Raw genomic sequence first — 26,673 nt, 5'->3', positions numbered from 1 at the left:
CTTGGGAGGTCAGAAAAGCTTGGACTTACTTCCACAGAGAGCTGGAGCTGATTTTCAGTGAGGCCAGAGGATACCATCTTAAAGTCTGTGCTACTGCCGCTGCCGATATCACCAACTTTAGCTGGAGATTTGCTGGCCTTAGTAGTAGTAATAGCTTTGAGAAACAGAACACTGTAAGCCTCTGAAACTCACTTGCTACAAACTTAAAGTGGCAGAGTCGAGGAATCACTGCACTGCCCAGGGTTTAAAAATGGAAAAGTAGTGAAAATGAAGATCTACCCCCTCCCCATGGTCAAATCCAAATGACTTGGAATGCCAAGTACTCTTACGGTACCTTCTAAAATGACAAAGAATCATAGATATTTATCTCAACTGTCCCTCTGAAAGCCCCCTCCTTCAAAATCTTGTTTCTTCAAATGATTCTTATCAGTCTGCTGCAAAGCTCATTCCCTTTACTTCCTGGGATGGCCTGGCTACTTGATCCTACCATGATTCACATTGGATCCTGCTTGTTTTTTTTAAAATTTTTTAATTTGTCTTGATCAAGTTATTATTATTTTTTATTTATTTTAATTGGAGGCTAATTACTTTGCCATACACTGACATGAATCCGCCCCGGGTGTACATGTGTTCCCCATTTTGAACCCCCCTCCTACCGCCCTCCCCATATCATCCCTCTGGGTCGTCTCAGTACACCAGCCCCGAGCATCCTGTATCATGCATAGAACCTGGACTGAAATCCACACTCTATTTATTTGGCTGTGCTGGGTCTTAGTTGCAACATGTGTGATCTTTAGTTGTGGCATGTGGGATCTAGTTCTGACCAGAGATTGAACCTGGGTCTCTGCATTGTGAGCCCCAAGTCTTAGCCACTGGACCACCAGGGAAGTCATATCGTGCCTGCTCTTGAGCTGTTTCCTCTGAGAACTGGCTCCCTCAGGCTAGAAAGATTAGGGTTTCTTTAAAGACAGAGACTTTCTTGCTCTCTTCTTTTTTGTGCTTAGCCTAGGGGAACCCATATTCACTGGTCTTCACAGGACAGAGGGAGAGAGGGAAGGGAAGGGAAGAAGGGGGGAAGAGAGAGAGAGAACTCTGACCAATGAGGGTAAAATTAATAATATTTGGCTATCATAAACACAAACCAAGTTGATTGCTGTCATTCAGGAAGGAATACCAGGATGGAGGAGTTGAGAGTGAGGTAGATGTACACACCCCACAGTTCCCAGCCTACATCCACACTTACTTGCAACAGTAGTGGTAGCAGTTGTGGGGGTAGTCACTGTGGTTGAAGTGGCTACGGCAATGGTGGATATAGCTGTGGCAGCACCCAGGGCTGGAACACAAGTGACAGGGGTGGTTGCAGCAGGCGGAGTGGATGTGCTGGAGGTGGCAGTGATAGTGGTGGTAGATGTGGTTGAGGTGGCAACAGTGGTGGAGGAAGCACTGCTGCCAGAATTAGCCTGTGCTTCCGACACTTTGTTTTCTGGGAGAGCAATTGAGATGAGAGAAAGGAGTCTGAGGAGCTTCTCAGTTAAGAGAGAGCTCCGGCGGATGACTGGGTGTGACAACATGTTCATAAGTTGCCCCAGTGGAGAGGCTTCGAGGCTGTATGGGGAGGTTTCCCCCTCACCACCAGCGCTCACTGGCACTGACTTCACGGAGTTCTTGCCTTTCCGGCTGACATTCATGTTGTCCAGTTTTACCAGTAAGTCCCAGAAGTCTGTGCAAATGCCACTGCTGGTGGACTGTGAAGAGCATGGGCTGCAGGCCTTACTGCCCCTCTCCCGATCACTCTCACAGTTTGTTTCTTTGGTCCGCTGCTGTGTGAAGTGACTGGGAAACACCTGCCAGGAAAAGAAAGACAGGTTTGGTCTAGGAGGTCTACATAGAAACTATCTTCCTGACAAGGAAAGACACTGGCTCCTAGTCTCTCCACTCCTTAGGACAGCTTTGGTAACACTGGAGAGATGTAACAAGAGTTTCATCCAACTGAAGCAGCCTAGAGAAATGAACAAAAGCTTTGTAGGGAGACAAAGGATTAGTAAACTTTTCTGAGCATTGATCTCTGTACTTAAAAATGATGGTGGGGGGAATACCTATACCATCATGCAAAATTGTTGAGATCAGAGGTAATGTATTTTGCATAGTGCCTGGTACAAGGCAGGTCCTCAAAAAATGGTAGCAAAGCTTATTAAAAAGAGAACTGTATTAAGTTCGAGGTTCAGTCATCTCTATCACTAGCCACATGACAAAGCCACGAAAGATTTCTGCATACCAGCTTCTTCATCTGTAAAATCAGGACCATACAGACCACTCAAGGTTAATGAATGAATGAGACAATGCATAAAAATTGTAAAGAGAAAAAAACCCCCACAAGATTATTTATTGGACAATTCTCGGAAACAATAGACATCTCAGCACCAAGAGTAAGGACCTGTGAGCTCCCTCAGAGTTCAGATTTCACTGGGCTATGGATGACAACCCTCTTTCATCCCCAGGAGTTGGGTTCCTCTAAGCTTCTCACCTTGGCCAATTGAATAAGTGTATCCAGAACATGTCTGCAGACAACAGGAGCAGCCTGGGGGTGGATATGGACAGTGGAGCCACTACTCGCATGTTTCTCAGTATGTTTGCGACCCCCTGAACGCTGGATCTGGAATATATTAGTCCTGCAGCCAAGGGCTGCATCCATGGATACTGAGAGCCAGGAAAGCTGGTTGGAACTCTTAGACTCCATCTTGTGTAGCAGGTCCAGGGGCCGGTTCTCATGGCTGCTTGACCCACAGCTCTTGCTTGACTTTTTGCCCTTTTCCTCACTTGAGGAGAGCTTGGGTGTTTCAATGCAAAGCTCACTCTCACTGCTGCGCTGCAAGATGGAAAGCAGGCTACGGATAACCCAGTGGCGGGTCTGGGCATGGTAGCAGAGATTTCTCAGTACTCGGTGAAGACGGCTAGTATTGAGTTTTGGCTCATCCACAAAAAGTAGGACCAGGAGACAAGACAGGGCTTCGTGATCCAGGAGGAGCCGTCCTCGCAGACGTAGGAGGGTGTCCACATTACTGCCAGAAGGCCTGGAACAGAGCATGGTTTCTGGGTAACACTTTGGCTAAAGCTCTGGGATCAGGTGTAGCCCTAGGGGAGGGGGATGAGCTGATACATCCTAGAAGGCTTGAGAAGAGAGTGTGTCCAGTCCAAGAACTGTAAGGGCTCTTTATATAGTAAGAGCTGTCTCAAGTGCCTACTATGTACCATATACTCTATAATATCTGTGACAATTTCCTCACAGGGCTGCTGTAAAGATCAGAGAACCATCCAGTTTTGAGATGATGAGCAAGAGGCTCAAACAGATTAAGTAACTTGCCCTTCACCACACGACGACTGAGAAGACAGCAGAGATTGCAGGACAGGTCTGTATTATCAACTGGTGAAATTGGACTGCCCCTAGTGCTAGAAGACACTTTTATAGACTACCAGGATATTGCCTGCTGAATAGGGACTGATCACTCCCTTCATATTTTGGCATGTTAGGTCTATTCTGCTTTGGCCTGGTTAAAAATGAAATCTTCTGCAGCCTAGATGTAGTCTCAAGACAAGTGGCTCCTGCTATTTTCCTATTTGTGTGGGAGGCAGGTGGCTTCCTTTGCTGTAATCACGGCTACAACCTGGTGCCTGCCTGCCTTACTTTGTGCTTATGGTCCACAGTAGCTACACTAACCCCAAACTGTGGCTTTTTTGAAGGGAGAGTTCAAAAATCTGGCTTCCCCATTCATTCAAGTAAATACCCTAGAGAGGTCATCCAGCCTTTCCACCTAAAGGGAGCTGGACTACTAGTAGACATGAAAGGTGGTATGGCAAGGAGAGAAAAGACAGGCAAAAGGTACCTATTATGGCTGCTGCTACCCCCCATCTGGAAGGTGCCACCTCTTTGCACAGCAAGGCGAGTGTATTGGACCCCACGGTTGCCACTCAGGCGACTGGTGAAGGCTGGAAGGAAAGAAAAAGGAAACTGAAATTGGGGAGGGGACATGTGCTGAGCTGGGCCCAGGTAATACAAAGGGGAACAAAGAGTTTCATGTGGCCAAAGCTAGATATTACAGAGCCCTCCCACTTGCCTCTCTCTGTACCTGGGCTTCGGAGAATGGCAGAGAGTGCAGAGGTACTGCTGTGCCCAAAAAGCCGCTCATGCATGAGCTGCCTCTGCCGGGCTTCCTGCTCTCGCCTCAGGGCTTGAGCTTCAGCTGCAATGTCAGGTGGCATCACGGCCAACACACTGTCCTCCATGTCCTCTAGGACACTACGGCGCAGGTCTGAGGGCAGAGTCTGGATGAAGGTCACAGGGTCCATGGGGGTGTCTGAGCTGGCATTTTGTGCTAGTTCCCGTCGCTGTTGCTCAGCTCTCTGCTGTGCCAGTACCTACAGAGCAGAAGAAAAGTCAATGGGGTACACCATGGCAGATAGCCTGGCCCACCAGCCCCCTACCCGCCTCACATACTTCCTCCTGGATGGCTGGAGGCAGGGCAGCCAGGAACTCCGGGCTCACTTCGGTGACACCAGGATTCCCCACCACTGCAGGAGCTGAGTTATTTGTTGAGGGGGCAGTTCGTGTTGGTGGACGAATGCCCAGCTGGTTCTGTAGGACTTCTCGGCGAATGTCATCGGGCAGAGCGGCCAGAAAAGAGGGGTCCACACCTTCGGGGAGACTAATACCTGAGGGGAGACACAAGATGTGAAGGGACTCTTACTTCTGCTGATTGAAGGAAATCCATGGGCTTGCATGAGCTTTTTGTCCTCATTTTATGCCAAGGACACAGGACATACAGAGAAGGACAACCCACCCTTCCTTAGGCTCAGAACAGTTTCTTGTTATGTGCCAAGTTCTGTGTGTGTGCGCTCTCAATTAACCTTCATCAAGACCTCACCATTGAAAAAAAAAAGACCCAACCATGTAGCTATCATCCTTTTATCCTTTTAGTATCAATGAGGATCAGGGAAGTTAAGCAATGGCTCCAGGTCCTATAGTAGGAGGGGCAGAGAGGGGATTTGAGCTAAGATCAATCTTTGAGTTTGACTCCAAAGGCCTGGGCTCATTCCATTGTATAGCATCAGCATCCCCTTAACTGCAGGTCCTCCTCCAACACATATGCCGCCCTTTATCTGGATTGAACCGTTTGACTGGTGGGCATTTCCACACCAAGGGCTACTAGAAGCCTCAACAATCCCAAAATGGCCTGAGCACACATGGAGCTCACCTGCAAGAGGATCTTCTTCTTCACTGCTTGTTGAAGGCAGTGGCTCTTCCAGGATTCCCCGGGAATCTGCTCCAGAAATGGCCACCGCGGAATCTCTGGTGGAAGAACTCTCAGAGGATGCAGGGGGAGAGCTGAAGGAAATCATTTTCAGGTTGTTCTCTGAACCATATTTTCCAACTTATAAAATACTCCTACAGTACCCCTTTTCTCATAGAAGCCAAGTTGATTTCCCCAGTGTACAAAGCATGGGCATCAGTTACTAAATATGAATGTGGCTTGAAATACCTGCCAACACATCCTTCCCTCCTCTCACTCACACAGTGCTTACCTATCCTCAGGGGGGTGGGTAGGTTCCCCTGACCCATCACCCCTGCTTTGTACTTCTGTCACAACCGGTGGGGCATCCCCAGGAGTGGAGCTGCCTGCTGTGGGCTGCTCAGAACTGCCAGTTGCTGGGGCGTCACCCACAGCCTCCTCCAGGGTACAGGAAGCCAGGCTGCTAGTATCCATGGGAGAGCCTTCCAGTTGACTGCTGACAGCTGTCAGAGCATCAGAATCTTCAGCTCTCTCTGGGGAAAGAGAGGCTAGGAGGAAGTCACATGGAGAGGTTAGATCTCTGCTTCAGGTGGCGGGGGGCGGGGGCGCTGAATTAAGAAGCAGCCAGATCAGACTTCTTACTTAACTTCACTTCAGACGCTGGCCTGATGCTCCCCTCTCAATCTCATTTGCCTTAAAGAACTTAGCTCAAACCCTTTCTATCATTTGTTGAACATTTATGGTGTTCTAAGCATGCCTGTGAAACATCTTCTCTAGGCATCCCAGATAAGGGATCTTGTCACTTTCAGATTCCCTACAGGCATCATTTGCACAAGCACTTTGGTTCTGCTTATCTAAACAAGGGTCCTTTAAGGCAAAAACCCCTACACACAAAGGTTTCTCCAGAGTAAGTCATATGCAGTACGGTAAAGAGCATGGATGGCAGGCAACAGGTTTGTTTACCCTGTTGGAATATTGCTGAGAAGAATTTTGAGGCCCCATTTCAAACCAGTGGGAAATAGTGTCATGAAATAAATGGCTTTGGCCAGAATGGGAGAGCTGTTTGTTATATGTGTGGTCATGTGCTTGCCAGACCTAGAAATGCTGAAGAAAAGCAAGCTTCACAGTTACACAGATCAGGATTTTAATCACAGCTCAACCACTTACTGAGTGACCTTGGGCTAACTGTTTCACTCTGAGTTTCAGTTTATTCATGGAGATAACGACCCTCTACTTCTTTTTAAAGAAGTTAAAGAATCCTCACATGATAGCCAGGAACAGAGTGATCACCTCAAACTACTGGTGTCAATAAGGCACTCAGATGTATATATAATCACTTGAGGACACAGAGAAGAAACCTCAACTCTAGCTAAAAAGGTAATGTACAATTTGTTGTTGTTCAGTCTCTAAGTAGTATCTAACTCTTTGAGACCCCACGGACTGCAGCGTGCCATCCTCTGTCCTTCACTATCTCTCAGAGTTTGCCAAACTCACCTCCATTGAGTTGGTGACGCTATCTAATCATCCCATCCTCTGCCGCCCCCTTATGAGACCTAATTATGAGGACTTGAGCTTCTACTTTAGAAATTCTCTAAAGTAAGAGAGTAAAGAGAAACTACAAAGATGTCCATTCTTCCCTCCTCTTTTACCCCTACCCTCAAACCCTGAAATTCTACTTACTTATAGTGGGAGCTGGGGATAGCTCCATCTGAGTTGTTTCTGCTTCTCCACTTGGCCTTGTGGGACCCAATTCCTCTGGCTCTACAGGCATCAATAGCTGTGTAGAGCTCCCACCTTCTCCAATTGGGGACTGCAGCTCTTGAGGAATCTCTCCCAAGACTGGTGGGGTTGGGAGTGTTGGTTGCTGTTGGGAGGGCTGCAGAGTGACAAGGGTCTCTCTGGGCTCAGATGTAGCTACATCAGTAGAAGATGGGGTTGCTGGGTAGCTGTCAGGCATAGGAGTCCCATCTTTCTCGGAAAGAATGACAATAAAGTTGTTAAAGGGCAATCAGTCAAGGACAGGGAGAGCCACTCAATCAGCACATGTGGCATGATAGTGATGCAGCATTCCCCTCAACTACCAATTGCTCCCAGGAACAGCACCTGGTTGGTCTGGTATCCTGGGATGAGGGCTAAGGCACAGTGCCATTAGTGCCAAGAACCAAAGATCTGACTCTTTGTAGACCCTAAGAATTAAATCCTTTCTGTGACCCAGGTGGAGGGGGAGAGTTCAAGTCACTTTATAATATTTGCCTCACACTACATATCACCTGTCCCCTTCCACCTCCTTTTTCTGGCAGTCCTAAATATCCAAGCAGCATCTACAAGTCTGATGGAAGCAACAGTGTTAAGACTAAATGTGAATGTGCTACACATCAGGGAAAGTAGTAAGTTGTATAGTTATCTTCTAATTGGGGCCTAAAATCCCTACCCCACAACAATACAACTTACTACCTCACCCCAGCATGAGCAGAGTCCTCTAGCAACAGCAGCAGGCAAAGGACCATTTTACCTGATGACAGACCCTTTCAATGACCTTCTGCCAGATTCAGGGCACCAGGACACCTACCCTCTTTCACTGCTTTAAAGAATATTGTGTAGGCTTTAGTACAATCATTTCCCAACTCAAGTGCCGAAGGAGACAGAAGGTATAGGGTAGCAGAAGTAAGTTCTGAGGAAATAGGGGTAGGGGAGACATATAATATCACATAGACCAGTTATTAGAATCATAGTCACAAAATGGCTACATTAGGCACATTAGAAGGAGGAATCCAAAGTAATTAGTAGTAATACCATTTAGCCCATAGAGCTACCCTCCCTCAAAGCAGACTGCCCAAGGCAACATTCCTAGACTTTTAGATTCCACAGACCCATGACATTTATATAAAAATAAAAAATAAAAAGAGACTAACTCAGGGCCACCAACTTTTAATTTAACCAAGAAAAAAAATCCATCAATATCATTTAATAAAAATATTGATACCAAAGAAGTAGGAAATACATAATCTCTGTAATTTATAACAGTCCTTTAAATTGAACAAGTTCAGCTTTCTGAAAAAGTCATTAAAGTTCCCTTATTCTGTTAACTTCCACCGAGGACTAGCATTTAGGGACCACTGTCAGGTGTTCTCATGAAGCACCATACCACAATGGTCACTAAAAGTGACAGGACACATAGCCTCACTACACATGCCAGAATGCAGTATAGCATAATCAGAATGAGAATCTAAACAGAGTACGTTGAAGGGGAAGTGCACCACCGTGGGAAAGACAGTAGACTGTATAGTTATCTCCAAGATGGGGTATGACCCTAAAACTATACAATCTACTACCTCATCCCACAGAGCACCAGTGTTCATCTTCAGTCTACTTGGGCCAGGTACTTGGGTCAGGAAAAAGAATCAACCAATAATTAGCAAGAAGGAAAAATGGGAAGGAGAATTACCTGAGAGGTTCTGTTCAGTGGAGTCATTTGTCTTAGATGCAGTACACTGTAAAGAAAAGGGACAGACCAATGTGGGACTTTGCAAGCACATGAGAAAGAGGTCAACTCTAATAGTCGCCATCTCCCACATATGACACATATGACCTGGATGGAAGATAAGCACTTTAGCATGAAAACAGACCTTCAATTTCTCTAATATAAACTCATGTTTGAGATGGCTTGGGGATAAGGGGGAAGCTGTCAGGGAGCTGACTAAACAATGAGAAAGGATAATAAAAACCACGTTGGAGCTGGGCTTGGGCACAGGACATGATCTGAACACACATCATTGAGACCAGCAAGAATTTCATCTATCTATAGTTCCCTTCTTTGGGCTTATTTTACACTCCAGGTTTTTCAATCATTCACCACACTTGCTTATTTCCCAACCCTTTTAATGTGTTTGAAACAATGCTACTGTTTATTAAAAGGGATCAAGTTTGTTACCATAATTGAACATTTCAATATCCTTTTAAGTCTGATATTCTGACTGTTGAGTGAGGTATAATAAAATCTTTCACTCAAGTTTTTCAATTTTCTTACATTTCTATCAGCATTTACTTCATATATTTGAAAGTTATACTATTCAAGGTTCCAAAATTTTCAGAAAAACCAAAATCATGTTAGAGATTTCATATACTGATCCCTAGATAATGCCATGTGGTGAAGGGGTTCAAGATAAAACATTTTCTCTGATTTGAAGCCTAAGCCAAACTTGTTCAAGTGTTAGAATGGAATCCTATCAATAAGGTTTCCCTGACACTTGGATAGGCAATCCACTGAAATGGAATTGAAACATTAAAAGCATGGGCTTAGTTAAGGTCATTCTTGTCTAACTGTAAGTCACTGAAAGTAGAGACTATACAGTGTAACTGCTAAGTTAGGAGCTCTGGCTTTGGTTTTTCCCCCTAAAAGCCATATGTGTGTACAGTGAATTTGGAGTGGATCATTTCTCAGGTTCAATGTGAATGTCTTAGAATCTTTAATGACTCTTGGGGCCAGCCACATGTATGCTAAAACCACGGGAAAGTTAAAGCAGACATAGCCAAGGATGAATCCTCCCAGCTCATGGGAATCACCTGTGCACTCTGATCCCTGTTCTCCTTATCTTCTTTGCCTTTGTCGGTTATCTTTGTTTCTTCCTCAGCTAGTTGTTTCCTCCTTTTTTCCCTCCTTTCTTCCAGCTCCTCATCCCTCAGGAATTCCAGATGATTGACAATGGGCACTTTAACAACTGGACCAAAGAAGCAAAAGATCAGAGGTTGCTCAGGGGAGGTAGGGAGAAAGCCAAAAGGCAGAGAGCTTGTGGTCACAGAAAACGAGGGAAACGATTTTTCATGCACTGTCTCAGCCCTTGAAGATTAACTACTGCCCTGATAACCAAGCTGCTACACACCTGAAACACAGTCATGCATGCTCTCAGCATCAAGAACTTTGCATTCCTCTGTCCAGCGAGTCAGGGCTGTGGGGATACTGGATAGGGTCCCTGTAGAGAAACCGAAGAGAGTTAGACTCAGCCTTGTCATGAATCAACTGATCCAAAAATTGCAGCATTTCCCTAACAGGATCCAATGTCTATCATAAGGTTTGGCACATTACAGGTACTAATGTCTTTGGCTAAATCACCGAGTGGTTGTGGTTCCTGTAAAATGGGGTTTCTCCAAGCAGGGTGGATACTATTCTGCTTTTCCTCAGCACGGAAAAAGAACCAGACAAACGTTACCCGTTTTTTCAATCACATAAACTTGCCTGCTTGGCTGGTAGCTGTGCTCTGATCATGGAAAAAGTCATCCAGTAGTTCATCATCAGACCGGGCGATGATGTGGACGTCATCGTTGCCCACTAGGAGGCGGGCTCGGCCTCTGCTTTGTAGGGGAAGGCTGCTGCTCAGCTGAAGGATGTCAGCAGCAGCAGAGGGACCAAGCAACCTGTAGGGTGATGGTGGGGTGCCATGGTCACTGTATATCCACAGGGGCCCTACAACCTGTTATTGTGAGATCCTTTCTGTATCCTTTAGGAAATGCATAACATTATTATGGACCCGATCATATTGCGTATAAGTCTTACTTTTCTAACTACTTGATCAGTCTGCCAACTTTTTTTCGGTTGAAATTGCATATTACTCCATAGTTCCTGGAACAGAGTGAGCATCACTGATATCAGGCACTGTGTTAGGGTAGGGGCTCCCCAGGTGGCGCTAGTGGTAAAGAACCTGTCTGCCAATGCAGGAGACTTAAAGAGATATGGGTTCAATCCCTGGGTCAGGAAGATCCCCTGGAGGAGGGCATGGCAACCCACTCCAGTATTCTTGCCTGGAGAATCCCATGGACAAAGGAGCCTGGTGGACTACAGTCCATAGGGTCGCACAGAGTCAGACACGACTGAAGCGACATAGCATGGTATGGCACAGCATGGGTTAGGGTATAATCTCTCTCTTGTACACCCACTACTATTTGTACATTGACCATTATGACATCTATACGGCTTCCTTTCACCTCTAAAAATTGTTTCTCCCTAGTGCGAGAAACTAAGCCCAAGGGCAGGGATCCTCTCCTGACTGTATCTTAAGTATAGCATTAGCATAAGCTTATCATATGAGATGCTTAATGATTGCTGAATCTATGCACAGGACATTTAAGCAAAAGAACATGTTATACAATTTGGTATTTCCCCAAAGGCTGCACATATAATCCACAAAGAAACAGGGCAAATACATTATTTGTGTGTATCACAAGAACATTATCCCGTCAGATCAAACAATACTAAAGCTCAGTGATCCCAGTAATCTTCCTTGTAACTCACCTCTGGAGTATAAGAGGAGGATTGGGCTGGCGATTCCCAGGGTAGTGAACGTGAATGGTATGGCCTGTGTTGGCCGTCAGCTGTCTCAGGGTCCTCTGACTGCGCCCAATGCCCTGGGTGAGACGTGTTGTAGAGGAGCCACTGCCCAGTGTCAGGGAACTGTGATCTGCATGGCGTACCATCAGTGGGTGGGTGGTAGGGATATTTCCTGGGGATGGGGGGATGTCTGCTGCAAGGACAATATGCAAAGGGATCAGTGCCAAAAAGAAATTTCCCCATGGTTGTTCAGGCAGAACCATGTCTCCTGGGCCTTACTTCCTCACACGGAAACCTGAGCTTTGTCCTTTCTCCCTCATTCCCACACCTCTTCTAGGATCACTGATACTACCATGGCTTATGCCACCATCTCTCACCTAGATACTGCAACAGTCTCCTAAGCAGTACCTTATCTCAATCCATCCTTAACACTAAGCCACAGTGGTGCTTGTTGGCACCTCAGAAACATGCTGTTCTCTCCGCCTTGACAACACCTTTCCCCACTTTTCACCTGTTTTGTTGTTCTTGGCCTAGAAATTACTTCTGATTCTACAGATGGGCCTAATAACCCTTTACTCTGTGCTTTCTTACCATACTACAATGTAACGCCTGCTTACACATAATTCTTAATAGACCATAAGCTCCTATGAGGGAAAAGGACTGTTTTCTTTTTTATTGCTATATCCCTGGTACCTAGAACATAGTAGGCACTCCTCAAATATTTGTTCAATTTGCTGAATGGACAGAGGGCTCAACTTATAAGAAAGACTGATAGAAATCACAAAAATGCAAAGAAAACCACAGAATAGAAGTATCTTGAAAATTATGTAATCCACCCCATTTTTTTTCCACATTTTTCATTTACAGGTGACAAACTGAGGCTCAAAGAGGTAAGAGACTACTTGGCCAAGACAACAGACCAGAACAGTTCAGTGTTTTCTGCTATATCGTGCTTGTGATTTGGGAGTAAAGACATGCCTTCTCAAGACAGTTTGATTTTAAGAACTTGATGCTAAAAGGGAACTTTGATGTTGATGGGGGAGGAGGGAGGGAAGAGATTCACTCTCTCCTCTGAAAAGATGCATCCTCGATGAACAGAGTGAATGTGTTCAAAATCTACTCCCCAATGCCAAGCTCAAAAATGTCCATCCAAACTCTCAAGATCCAGTGTTACAGACATAAGGATTAGTTATTGCCCTATCACTGTAGTGTGCACACGAGTGCCTGATGCAGTCAGCTTTGGTCTCTCTTTTTGTTAATTCAAGCAAATCATCAAGTTGTTCAGGCTCTAAACTGGCTGCCTGTTTACTGAGGTGGAGAGAACAAAAGCAGCCTCTCATAATTTCTTCTTCTAGTTATACACTTATTGAGAGAGATGGATTCAGATATCCCTTGCCCCAGGAAATCAGTTAAGAAAAGAAGTGCTTTCTGTATCAGATTGAGAGTTGCTCTGGTTCAGGGTATAAGAATCAAGAGATAAAACCCAGCTGAGCCCCTGTATCTTACTAGCACTGGAGAACATGTTGTCAAACTCAATGATGAGATCATCCTCCCGGTCAAAGCGCTCAAATCGGACCAAGGGAGAAGCGTTCATATCAGGGTAATCCTCATCCAATTCCATTTCAGAGCCATCGTCGTCATCGTCTTCATCTCCCTCTTCACCTTCATCATCCTCCTTAAGGGGAAAATAGGAGATGGAGAATTGCTGGAGGTAAGGATTTCTGAAGTCTGGTGTCATGGCCACATTTGCACATGAGGGAGGGAGGTGCTGAGGCTAGCAACCCGGACTGTTGGTTTTCTCCAGCTCTGTGTTCCCATGGAAGAGGTTGTCTGAACCAACCCAAACACAGTCCCCCCTCACCTGATCATCTTCCTCATCTTCCTCCTCCTCCTCCTCTTCATCCTGACTATCATCCTCATCCTCGTTACTGCCACTGCTGTCCTCTTCCTGAGTGTGCTCCTCCTCATCCTCAGGGTCCAGGATATTCATGGAATCTAAAACAAAGGGAGCACATTGGAGGACTATACTGAGTAGCTAGAAAACAGGCTACTGTGCAGGCCAGCAGATTGAGTGGGAAGGTGATGGGGTACTTGACTCTAGGAGAGGAAGAACCAGATCTAGGGTGATGTACAGACTTAGTGAGCCAGCCCCGATTTCCTAAGAGTGCCAATCAGTGCATCAATATGCTGAGCCACGTGGCTGAATGTGGAGGCTGGCTATAGGGTGGTGCTTGAGTAGCCATGGTTTAGGACTTGGCCAAGTCTATTGCTGCCCTCTTGCCTTTCCAGTCCTACTTTGCTACTGACTGCATCCTATTGGTAAAAGGGAATCTGGAGCGATGACAGCAGGTGGGTGAGAAGAAAGTGAACCAAGTAAGAAGTGACAAGACTTTTGGGCAAGCAGTAGTAACATGTTACTCGAAAAACTGGATGAGGATAAAAGTGGATGGTGTAGGTCAGCGCATGCAGAAAGATGCTTCCTTATTTTGCACATGTGGGCAGCTGCCTCCAGGAAAACCCTAGTGTAGTGTCTGTCTGACGTGCAGGGCAAGAAGGGAGGCCTTTCTGGCCTCAGCACTCTCACCTTCTCGGTTGGCCTGCAAGGTAGAAGCTTGGCTGAGGTTGGAAGGAGCTTCATCCATCAGCACGTCCTCTTGTGATTCATCCTCTCCACTTCTGCTCACTGAAGGTTACAGAGCAGAGCCTTCACTGAACAACAGAGGACTTCTCTTTCCAGATTGGGTGCACCTAATGTAGCTATGTACACCTAGCAGATATCCATTCTTTTTTTTTTTTTTTTTGGATGAGGGAGAAGACCTGGGTTCACTGCTGTTGATTAGCTAGGTGAGCTTGGCCAGTCACTTTACCATCTGAGTCTCAGTTTCCTCAGCTGTAAAATGGGATGATCACATCTGCCCTGCCAATCCCACTAATTGTGAAACCACAGAGGATAATGGGTGTGAAAAAGCCTTGCCAAATTTAAGAATACATATCTACTTCAGTTTATCATTTGATTTCCTTAATCAATAAAATAAAAACAAGAAACATATACCACTGGAGCATGGTGACAGTAGAGTACCTTTGTCATTTTCCCTCTGAGTTGTAAAAAGGGCTATCCTTAGGGAATACTCTTTTTACACTACTGAGAGGCAGAAAGCCCCTGGATTCACTGAAGAACTGAAAGGAAAGCGCTTTCTCATCCTACAGCCTCTATAGCCTCCTCTAAGCCTCCATGAATAAATACTCTTGATGTGCCTGATGTATTATCTATACTGATGGCCACCCCCTCCGCCTCCCCTACACAGGCAACACTTCAGACCAGCACAGGTTTGTAGATGGCTTATGAATTTCTCATCTGTAAGACTGTCAACATCGAGACAAGCAGCAATCTAGGCTGGCTATGAGCCCTTAGGCAGAGCTGAGCAAGCAGATGATGAGAAAAAGGGTCCTCCCAAGAGAGACTGAGGCAGAGGAAGAGGCTATACTCAGTTCTGGGGCTCTCACCTATAATTGTACTGTTCCCAGATCCGCCATCCCTCTCAAGCAACTCATCTATCAGGTCCTCCAGCTCATTCTCAACCTGGAGAGAAATAGAACATATATATGGATGCACACAAGTCTATCATTGTGCTAGTGCTGAAACCCTAAAAAAAGCCAGCAAGGGAGCATATATTTCTAGGATAATATGTGACAGAGGATGTTACATAAGCACCACACACTTGGTGCTAAGAGCACAGAAACTACCATGTGCTGCCAATCCACACTCAAGACTGTCTTTCAAATGGGTACATCCCAGTTATCTGAGACCAGACTAAGTCTTTATACCCTTTAGAAATGCAGGAATACATGCAGATCTCCTTAGAGCCAGCAGCTCAGGACTGTAGGCCTCATTTCTTACCACTGCTACCAGCTCCAGAAATTACAATGCTTTCTATAGGGTCTTTAGAAGACTGCCATTTGAATGCTCCAGTGAGAGCTGGTACTATAGGCACAACACTGTTATTAAGGAACATCCATTAATGACCAGAGCCAGGTAAATCAAAGACCCTGGGCCCAAAGGGCTCAGGCCAGCTTTCTGTGTCAACATTTCATCTGTGCCTGTTTTCTTACTGAGATCAATTCCATTTCATAATACGGCATCCTGGCCCTGTACCCACCCCTCATTTAATACGATTCAAACACATTTACTGAGCATCTATGAAGCATATTATCTGTGCTCCTCTGGAAAACAGACAGCTAATGGCAAGGATCTAAAGTACACACCCACCCACACCAGTTGGGGGTTTGGTTCAGCGCCACAATAGGGATATATGCTGGGTGATCTGCCTCCCTACCTGCATCTCTTGTGAACTGAGCACCTCAGGCTGCCCAGCAATCACCACTGAGTCGGTTTCAGCCTCCCCATCCATGATATCCCCATCTGCCACCTCTGTCTGAGTGACATCATGATCCTCCTCCTGCACTTCTGTTTCCCCAGGCTCGCCTGAAACAATCAACCAACCAGCAAAATAATCAAAGAGTGCCAATGTGCGGGGCACCATGAGGAAAGCATGAAAACAATAAAGACCCTTCCCTGGGCAAATTTACGAGTTCTCAGAGAATAAATGAATGGGTGACAAAGGAAAAGACAAGGCTACGTGTGAGGATAGCCAAACAAGGCTGCAATTTTAAGGAATTCTTTGTGGGGCAGATTCCCACACTACTATGACAGATCTGTGGAAGGCCAGCAAGTTCCCAGGGAAACAATACCAAGCCAGAACAGCTGTGATGTCATGCCCATAAAATAACTATGACCACCCGGCCAGCTCTCCAGTCCATTGGCTCTGATTCCCTACCTGGGTCCTGTTGGTTGCTATTAGAGTCCTGAGCAGCTCCTTGGGCATCCTGCTCAGACTTGCTCTTGCTAGAAGCACTCTTACTGCCAAAAAGGCTACTGGGCTGGTTCACAATCCGGGAAAGTGTTTCCAAAGGCTTCAGAGCAGCATTGACTGTGTTGGCCATGTTGGGACTGAGATAAAGGAAGATACAGAGATGAACTGAGCACAGAAATCCACACTAAAAGGAATGGAGGCTCATCAGAGTAACAACTGATTCCAGGAATGGAGCACGGAAGGTACACAGTGAGCCTGAGACAACTTGTTGTGCCAAATGGCCTTCAAAATCAAGTAGGCTTTAAAAAATTAATGGGGTCATTACCACAGGCCAAATCTGAGCATCAAACAAAAATAAAGATGGTAATGGATTATACACTGTAAGAATGCTAGCTAATAAACAGGAACAAGAAAATCAGAAAACTGTCACTTTGCAACCAACAATGTTAAGTGATCTAGGCAAAGATCACTAATGAATGCTAAAACTACTGAGTTAAAAAATCTTCAGGGCATAGGATATTCACATGAACTCAAAGCCATCACCTCATGGATGACCTGTTAATACAAAGTATGTTAGTCGCTCAGTTGTGTCCGACTCTTTGAGACCCCATGAACTATATATAGCCCACTAGGCTTCTCGGTCCATGGAATTCTCCAGATAAGAACTGGAATGGATAGCCATTCCCTTTTCCATGGGATCTTCCTGACCCAGGGATTGAAACCAGGTCTCCTGCATTGCAGGCAGATTCTTTACCATCTGAGCCACCAAGGAAGCCTTGTTAATACAAAGGGGAACTCTAACCATTAACTGTGTGATCAAACTTAGCATCACCCAATAATGGGACAAACTGGCATTGTGCGTCTCCTGATGTGAAGCACTGAGAAACGCAAACACCACCTATGTAGTATTCTTGCCAAAAAAAGTTTACCCTGAATCTAACCATGAAGAAACAATTAGGCAAATCCAGATTATGTGATGTTCTATAAAACATCTGACATTCTGGAGTCTTAAAAACAGTCAAATGTCACAAAAAATAAGATACACATGACAATCAAATGCAATGAGTGATGCTCACTGGATCCTCGATCAACACATTTCTCCCCCAGGCTATAAAGAGAAAGACATTCTTGAAATAATTGGGTATATATTAGTATGAAGTATATAGTATCATTATATTAATGGTAAATTTCTTAAAGTAATGATGGTATTTTAGCTATGTAAGGGAATCTTTGTTCTTAGGAGACACATGCTCAAGTATTCAGAGGTTAAGTGTCATGTTTATAAAAAACTTGAAAACGATTTAGCTCATGAAAAGGAGAGGAGGGAGGAATAAAGCAGACAGTTTGGAATGCTAACCACTGGTTAATCTAGGTGAGGCATACAGTGCTCATTATACTACTCTGAGTTCATAGTTTTAAATATTTAAAAAAGTTGATGAGGTTTTTTATCAAAAGGACAGAGAAGCCAGCTTGAAGAGGTCCCATAAGCTCAAAGGTGTAATGAAAAAGAGCATGAAGGATGAGCATGCGAAGGATAATTGTAGTGATCTAAATAATTCAATCAGATTTGAAAAATCAAGGAAAATTCATGAGTCCATACTACTACGTAGAAAATAGAAAGCCAGAGCTTGTATTTGAGGTGGAGTTTAACCCATTTTTGGTTACTCCGTTTTGACTTACTCTGAAGATTGGTGACTGAAGGGAAAAAATTAGTTTTTAATCTTCCCTTTTTAGTAGGAACTATATTATAGGGTAACCAACTTTCCCTCTTGAACTGGAGCTATAATCACAGAAATATAGCAGCTAATAACAGAAGAAGTGGTGGAAATTAGAAAGGTGTCACCGATAACCCTCTAAGAAATTAAAAGATGCAGGCAAGGATTATCAACTGGTGTTAAGACCATTCACTAGGAACATGGTTAATAAGGAACTAGACATTTGTACAGTGCCAAAGTAACAACACAGTTTCTTTTCTACTAAGAAGGAGAAAAATATAATAGTACAATGATGATTATCACTCTACCCTAGTGGTCAATCTTACCATGACTAAATGGCAGTTCAAAGAGATGCATCTCCCCCTGATACAATATGAGATGTACACCATCTATGATATAACCTAGTCAATAGTGTTTAAATTGCTTCACTAAGTCTCTACCTCCAAATTTATAGCAAACAGGAATAAAGGGAACAAGTTAAACAATAATGCATATAACCAAGTGAACCAAACCTAGGAAAAATATTCTGCAGGTCTGGTCACTTCAACAAATTAGTTCATGAACAACAGCAATAAAATGAAAATTGAAAAAAAATTAAGGAACTGTGTTAGTATAACAGAGACTCAGGACATAACCAAATGTAATACGAGGTCCGTAATTAATAATTAAGAGGGGGAGTAGCTTGGAAAAAACATTATTGATCCAGTCCAACTCTTGAGTTTGCAGCAGATGAGAGAATGAAGGCCCCGCCCCAGGAAAGTGCCTTGCTTAAAATTAAAGCAATACCAAGAACTCAGGTTTCTACCTACACCCAAACTTTCCCTATCATACTGGCTAACTACTTATCTGACAAGGATACATAAAACACTAGGCAAATGGAGAAGTATGCAGCATGATTAAAGAGAGAGCAAAAGTCTGGGGCTGGAGCTCAGGAATAATTTTACCTGGACAGGTCCAGGCTGTGAGGCACTCTGGCCAGGTCATTAACCAGTCCCTTCTTCAGGAAGAGTCGAATGATGTTGTTCATGCCGTTGTGTTGGGTCTTGGCTGTTGCACTGCTGTAGAAGCTGGAGGTGGAGGGGCAGGACTCCATGATAGTACTGATGATACACATCACTGCCTGAAGTCTGGGAGAGAAGTTTGACATCTCTTTCACGTGAACACAGTCCATTCTTAGGCCACGTCTTCACTAACTTGCCTCAGATAACCCTCTTCCCTTTGTGTTTCCGTCTGGAAGTAACAGCTAATCGGGTAAGAACTCACTCCCTGGTGGAGGCATTCTTCATTTTCTTCAAACATAATTTTAAAAAGTTAAAGTTGAATAACCTCCTCCACATTTTGCTTGAAGACCCTAGTAATACAGTGAAAACATCGCTTTTTTTCCTCTAAGTCATTTACCTGTTTCCTCCAAGTGTCATTAGTCCTTTGGGTATTTTGTAGCACTAGAACTATCTGAGAACCAGAGAATGTACAGAGCCAGTATGACCAGAACTCTTGCTCAAATGCAAGGAATTCCATGGGCCAAGAATGGAGTTAGGGGATGCTACTGGTTATCAGCACTAAGTCAGGCATGGATTTTACCTGGCATGTTTCTCTGTACTCTCAGCCATAGCCAGTGCCCTTCCCAGGGCTGCTTTTACTTCATTCACAAGGGCCACCTGGGCATCTGTGCCACTCCCTGAGGCAGCCAGGCTTGCGAGGAACAGGCGGGCTAGTGCAGGTGTGTCCTTGTCTTCTGCATTCTGGGTATGCGGGAGGAGGTGGTCCAAGACAAAGGCTAGCACACTGCAGTCCTGAAAAGTCATTAATCATTACATTTATTCATAAGCATAATTATGCCATATTGTTTGCACATCAACAAGATGCATGCACACAGAACTGATCCTCACTCAGTTAATGATTATCAGGCCCACTTTATAGATGAAAAAAACAAGGCTTAAAGGTGCAAGCTACGTAACAAATATAGGTTTTATGCTTCCAAATTCCGTTCATTTCTCACAAGTTTACATATCTTCATCAATCTGAGGCCCAAAGAAACATGGCTTGCACAAAGAACTTAAGTCAGTGGTGATGATTCAAGCCTTGATTCCTAATTCAATGCTACAATTACTCCACAGTTTCTAATAAATTGTAGTACTGAAACCTACAATGTGCCCAGGACCCTGAGCTAAAAATTGGCAGGGGATGAGAAACACAGCACAGTCACAGATATGGATATGCAGAAATATTTAATGCACGGTTACCTAAAATAGCAAAAAAGGCCCAATAATGGGGAGAAAATTAAGTCAGACTTCCCAACCTCTAAAAATGATTTCTGACCTGATAAAATTTAGCTCTGTTGTCATTCAAGTAGATTTTGGATCAAAACACACTGGCAATTTTGGAACTAGATACAAATGATGGTTGCACAATACTGAATGCACTAAATCCCAACAACTGTATACTTTAAAATGCTTAGTTTTATGTGCATTTTACCTCAATTTAAAAAGTGCATTGAAGAATTTTAGGCACTGTGAAATCAGATAGGGTGACTCTGGTTAAGACAGAACTACTAGCGATAACAAAAATTCCCAGTAGTGAATAAAACACAAAGTTAAAACAATTTTCTGAATAAAACTGTAACATTATCAGTAAAAACTGGAATAAAAGCCTTGCAATTTCGGCAAGAAGTCCTGAGTGGAATCATGTATTCGTGACTGAGTGGAAGGAATATGGATTTGAAACCAGAGATCTGGGCTCTAATCCTAGTCCTGCTACTCTGCAGTGTGGTCCTGAGCAAGTTATTGACCCCTCTGAGCCTCTTTTTTCTCTTAAGGAGAGCAATCCTAACAATCTTGCAGTGCTGAGGTGAGGATTATCAATAGTATCTGTAAAGCATGTATGAGTATCCAGCACCAGTAAGTAGGTCACTTGACAGATTAAATTGCACAAATTTGCAATTAAATGTCTTATTCCACAAGTATGCTTTTACTATAACTACAACTGGCATAAGCTTTGAAATAGATGTCTAATGTATATTTAATACACACATTCCATAAAGGACTTATATCTAGAATATATAAAGAATTCAGAAGAAAGTAAGAATAAGACTTGGACACTTCACAAAAGAGAATATAGCCAAGAAAGACAGGAAATTTTAACCACAATACCAGTATGAACCTATTAGAAGAGTTAAAATGAAAAACAGGAATACCAAGTACTGGCAAGGAGGTGAAATAATCCAAACACCCACAGGCTATGCTGGTGATTATATAGATTGACATGACTGCTCTGGAAAACTTGACACTAGTTGCTAAAGCTTAACAGACCACCAGCAATTCCACTCCAATGCATATACCATCCAACAGAAAATATATGAATTTATATATATAACACACACACAAAAATCAATGAACTTATGTTCACCAAGACATGCATAAAAGTGATTATAGCAGTACTACTTTTTAATACTTCTAAAAGGAAAACTAGCCAAATGTCTATAAGCACTAAAATGGATAAGATTGTGACATTCATGTAATGAAATTCTATACAGCAATGAAAATAAACTACAACTACACATAAAGATGAATCTTGCAAACCTGTTAAGCAACAGAAGCCAGATATAGGAGGACATACTATAAGATTTCACTTATATAAAGTGCACAATCAATTTATGAATGTTAAATAATGGTGACTTTATGGAAGTTCAAAGGGGAAGGGGAGATGGGCAAAGATGTGCATGGGGTAGCTTTTGTGGGGTATCTAATGTTTTATTTGAATGGTAGTCATCCAAGAAAAATTAATTGGTGAATCACTTAGGAGTTGTGTATTTTTGTATGTATTTTAAAGCTTGGATTAAGATAAAAATAGCTGAAAAATGGCAGCTACTTTCAGATTCTTTGTCTGCAACATGATTGCCTTTGTTCTACTCACACCCTTTACTGCTTACTAACCATAAAATAACTATGTGACTGCCAAAATAAGGTCTCCTTTGTGAAAAACCCTCTTTGGGCACCCCTCTTACATATATAGGAACATGATATGGTTTCTTAAAGTGCCCTTTCACTTGAAAAATACAACCTGAAGATAATTCTGTATCAGGACATATAAAATATGACTTCTTTCCCATGCTCTACTGATGAACATTTAGGTTTTTATATTCTATTTATTACCAATACTGTTACCACATCAGGTGTCTTTGCTCAGGTGTGAATACATCTGGAAGATAAACACCAATATTGTGTATTTCATTTATTCTCCTGTCTCCTAGATACCTTTACGTAGGTGACCCACAGATACCTCTCATATTCCACATTTTCTCTTTGAACCATTTCCTCTTCTAATGAAAGATAAAAAAACATAAAACAAGAAACATCTCTTGAGTTCTTGATTTCACCTTTACCCTCCAAATCCAATCTCATCCATTTCTACTGTTAAAATCTCTCTTCAACTCATTCATTTTCCCCTCTAACTTCATCAAGATCCTATATTACCCTAGACTACTATATTAGCAGTCCTGACTGGTCTGACTACAACCTTGCCTTTTGCAGTCTCTTACTAATGCAGACCAAGTGATTTTCTACAAAACAAAGCAATAAACTGTATCAGCTCATTCCTTGGCAAGTGAGCCTGATGGCTCCACATCCCGGAAAAAAAGGTGAGCTCATTAACATGTCTTAAGAGGCCTCTGCCTCTCACCATTGGGCTAGCATGCATGGGTTCCTAGCAAAGTATCCAACACATAGCAGGTATCCAAATGATGCAAGTATAAAATATTAAGCAAAAATTAGAAATATTACCTCTTTGATCAGCTCAGACTGGCCCACAGTGTAGCTGTAGTTGGCAATCAGGGTAGCAATACCAACATAGGATCTCACCAACTCTGCCAGAAGCCGAAGAATAGTGGAGGTGGGCATTAAAGGTTTGCTGCCCTTGCCTTTCTGCTTGCCTTCCTCAGAGGCCCGGTCCCCTTCTTTATCTTTCTTCCCATCCCGAGACTCCTCCGGAGTTGACACTGTTGAAAAAGAGACAAACACTGGTTCAATTCCACACAGGAATATTGGCAAAATCAAGTCTTCGGTGGAAAGGATACCACTTCAGGCCACTAGTGCAAACTGAATGCCCTCCTCCTACTCCAGTAGGACAGATAACTAAGATGGTCAGGTTTCAGACGTAATCTGTGGATACAGTATGTTCACACATCTTCTGCCATTTCCGTCCTCTTACAATGTTCCAGAAATACAACAGTGCATGTTACCCTCACTAGACAAAATTCCTTAAGTGCAGGGAACGAATCTGATTCATTTTGGTGTCTCCTATAGTCCAACACAGCTTCCCTGGTGGCTCAGTGGTAAAGAATCCACCTGCCGATGCAGGAAGCATGGGTTTGATCCCCCGGTCAGGAAGATCCCCTGGAGAAGGAAATGGCAACCCACTCTAGTATTCTTGCCTGGAGAATCCCATGGGCAGAGAAGCCTGGTGGGAGATAATCCATGGGGTTGTAGAGAGAGTCAGATATGACACAGTCTGTCACATAGTGGGCAATGATGTTTCCCTTGAATGATACTACTATCATTTATACTATATACTACATACGAGCAGTAAGTCCAACAAAATGAACTAACCAATATTCTATTAATTATTAGCCTTTTAAACTTATCTCCATGGGCTAGTCTGGTATTAAGGACAACATCTTAAGATTTCAAAGCTCTTTCCTGTCAAGAAGCAGCAGCTCTTGAACTGTCTCATCCACAGGACATTTCTCTAATTCCTGGCAAGCAGCCAATAGACTCTGTTCAAACTGCTAGAAAGCAAGAATCCACCATGCAAATGTTATAGCTAGAAGAGTGTCACTGGCACCAAGGTTCTATAATAAGTCTTAGTGGAAGCTACCAAAAGAAATATATGCAGAGGTTTCAAGAAGAGAACTAAAGGATGTTACCATAGCAACCACTACTGGGTTAGTTAAGTTACAGTTCCATTGGCTTTATTTATTCATTTCCTTTTGAATTGCAGTGCCGCACAAAATTATACCAGTTACAGGTGTATAATACAGTGATTCACAATTTTTAATGGCTATACTTCATTTATGCTGCTGCTGCTGCTAAGTCACTTCAGTCGTGTCCGACTCTGTGTGACCCCATAGACGGAAGCCCACCAGGCTCCCCCATCCCTGGGATTCTCCAGGCAAGAACACTGGAGTGGGCTGCCATTTCCTTCTCCAATGTGTGAAACTGGAAAGTGAAAAGTGAAAGTGAAGTCGCTCAGTCGTGTCCGACCCTTAGCGACCCCACGGACTGCAGTCTACCAGGCTCCTCCATCCATGGGATTTTCTAGGCAAGAGTACTGGAGTGGCTTGCCATTGCCTTCTCCGATACTTCATTTATAGTTATAATAAAATATTGGCTATATTCCCTAATATATCCTTGTAGTTTAGTTTACACCTAATAGTTTGAATTTCTTAATCCCCTACCCTTATACTGCCCCCGCCTAATTCTCCCCACTGGTAATCACTAGCCTGTTCTCTGTATGTTAGTATGCTTCTTTTGTGTATTCACTGGTTTTATTTTTCGATTCCACGTAAAAGTGATGTCATACTATATTTCTATTTATCTTATTTCACTAAGCATAAGGCCCTCCAATTCCATCCATGTTGCTGCAAATGGCAAAATTTCATTCTTTTTTATGGTCAGTTCCATTAATTTTAGCATATAATGAGGGGTGGGTACAGGGCCAGGATGCCATACTATGAAATGGAATAGAGCTCAATAAGAAAACAGGTATGGGTGAAACGTTGATACAGAAAGCTGGCCTGAGCCCTTTGGGCCCAGGGTCTTTGATTTACCTGGCTCTGGTCATTAATGGATGCTCCTTAATAACACTGTTGTGCCGTACCAGCTCTCACTGGGGCATTTAAATGGCAGTCTTCTAAAGACCCTATAGAAAGCATTGCAATTTCTGGAGCTGGTAGCAATGGTAAGAAATGAGGCCTACAGTCCTGAGCTGGCTCTAAGGAGATCTGCATGTATTCCTGGATTCCTGAAGAGTATAAAGACTTAATCCGGTCTCAGGTAACTGGGATGGACCTTTTGTTTACAGAATGCTGAGCTCACCCCTGAGAAACTTCACTTAGGCAAGTAAACATGACAATTATGCCTATATTCCTCTACTGTCTGTCCAGGACACCCAGTTTCTTCAAGTTGTCCTCTCAAGGAATAAGAACAAAAGAGAAAAGTGAACCCATTACCTTCTCCTTGGGATACCCCAGATGTGGAAGTCTCAGTGGAGGCACCATCTGCAGCAAAGACCTGACTCTATGGAAGAAGAAAACTCCTGAGCCATTATTAATTTCAAAGACAACTGTCCCCAAGTGGCAGGACTCCTTTTCAGGGTACTGGCTGTAAATGTTATCGACTCTCTTTGTCTATCTTTTAACCACCTTTCCCATCTATATATTATAACCTGTGGGAAGGTATCATTATAAACAGCCATTAGAAGACTGGCAGAAAAGAGAACAGAGGAAGATGAGAATGAAAAATGAATTAAAGAAACATTTCTAATCCAAGGAGAAAAAAGAAAATCCCAGGGACAACCAACCCAATCTTCATTTTAAGGAAACAGATAATTTATAGATACATCAAAATTAACACTTTTGAAATATTCTTGGCATAACCCTTTATCCCATAATAGGTACCAAAAAGAGACGGAAAATCGAAGGTTGGAACTGACTTACATTAATGGAAAATCCTGACTGTGTATCAAAGTCACTGCTCTGACGGGTAAGTGACCGGTATTGCTGGTATACATCATCACCCATGTCTTGCAGGAGCTGGCCAACCTCTTGAGTCATACCCCCTGGTTTAGGATCAGATTTGTCTGCTAGAAAAACAAAAACAAAACAAAACCTTTTAGACTGCTGCTGCTAAGTCACTTCAGTCGTGTCCGACTCTGTGCGACCCCATAGACAGAAGCCCACCAGGCTTCCCTGTCCCTGGGATTCTCCAGGCAAGAACACTGGAGTGGGTTGCCATTTCCTTCTCCAATGTGTGAAAGTGGAAAGTGAAAGTGAAGTCGCTCAGTCGTGTCCGACCCTTAGCGACCCCACGGACTGCAGCCCACCAGGCTGCTCCATCCATGGGATTTTCTAGGCAAGAGTACTGGAGTGGCTTGCCATTGCCTTCTCCAACCTTTTAGACTGTGCAGTGTTAATGCCCATCTGGTAGCTTAGTCAATTTGCTCCAAGTTGCTACAACTTTTACATAGTAATATTGCTAGGCTTTGATTTAAGAATGAGAAATGTAGAGAGAGCATGATTGAAAACCTCATTCTATCAATAGTTTTGTGATCACAGGCCATTTAGTCTCCTCACTGTCCTTAGCTGTCACTACTAAGTTTAAATGAACATACCTGACTTTGCCTTGTACAGTGGGAAGTCAATAAATGGCTACTGTAAGTAGCCATTATAGTAAATTCATTTATCACTTTCCCAATACTTAAAAGCA

The 26,673-nt window shown here is 43.5% G+C and overlaps 1 protein-coding gene across 18 annotated transcripts in view; it reads right to left on the bottom strand.

Annotated features, from left to right (window-relative positions):
* Positions 1-26,673, bottom strand: part of HUWE1 (HECT, UBA and WWE domain containing E3 ubiquitin protein ligase 1) — a 168,051-nt gene that overhangs the window by 12,723 nt on the left and 128,655 nt on the right. For 11 of the 18 annotated variants that reach the window (XM_088834059.1, XM_088834063.1, XM_088834061.1 and 8 more), the window contains 25 exons: positions 25,905-26,050; positions 25,419-25,485; positions 22,972-23,186; positions 19,775-19,986; positions 19,138-19,320; positions 16,443-16,615; positions 15,942-16,090; positions 15,112-15,187; positions 14,192-14,290; positions 13,469-13,602; positions 13,114-13,282; positions 11,572-11,800; positions 10,519-10,697; positions 10,166-10,255; positions 9,849-10,003; positions 8,731-8,776; positions 6,966-7,253; positions 5,578-5,833; positions 5,250-5,380; positions 4,493-4,707; positions 4,125-4,413; positions 3,882-3,984; positions 2,525-3,071; positions 1,244-1,844; positions 30-154 (listed from right to left, as the gene is read on the bottom strand). In XM_088834059.1, the coding sequence (XP_088690185.1) occupies positions 30-154; positions 1,244-1,844; positions 2,525-3,071; positions 3,882-3,984; positions 4,125-4,413; positions 4,493-4,707; positions 5,250-5,380; positions 5,578-5,833; positions 6,966-7,253; positions 8,731-8,776; positions 9,849-10,003; positions 10,166-10,255; positions 10,519-10,697; positions 11,572-11,800; positions 13,114-13,282; positions 13,469-13,602; positions 14,192-14,290; positions 15,112-15,187; positions 15,942-16,090; positions 16,443-16,615; positions 19,138-19,320; positions 19,775-19,986; positions 22,972-23,186; positions 25,419-25,485; positions 25,905-26,050 (4,877 nt within the window). The remainder of the gene's footprint in view (positions 1-29; positions 155-1,243; positions 1,845-2,524; positions 3,072-3,881; positions 3,985-4,124; positions 4,414-4,492; positions 4,708-5,249; positions 5,381-5,577; positions 5,834-6,965; positions 7,254-8,730; positions 8,777-9,848; positions 10,004-10,165; positions 10,256-10,518; positions 10,698-11,571; positions 11,801-13,113; positions 13,283-13,468; positions 13,603-14,191; positions 14,291-15,111; positions 15,188-15,941; positions 16,091-16,442; positions 16,616-19,137; positions 19,321-19,774; positions 19,987-22,971; positions 23,187-25,418; positions 25,486-25,904; positions 26,051-26,673) is intronic. The other 7 variants (XM_088834065.1, XM_055437970.2, XM_088834069.1 and 4 more) reach the window with 3 other exon arrangements.

Source organism: Moschus berezovskii, chromosome X (assembly GCF_049115385.1).
Source record: "Moschus berezovskii isolate FMDL1 chromosome X, NW_MosBer_1.0, whole genome shotgun sequence".
Classification (NCBI taxonomy): Eukaryota; Metazoa; Chordata; class Mammalia; order Artiodactyla; family Moschidae; genus Moschus; species Moschus berezovskii.
The sequence above is the reverse complement of the archived record's forward strand: the minus strand, read 5'-3'. Positions and strand labels throughout refer to the sequence as shown.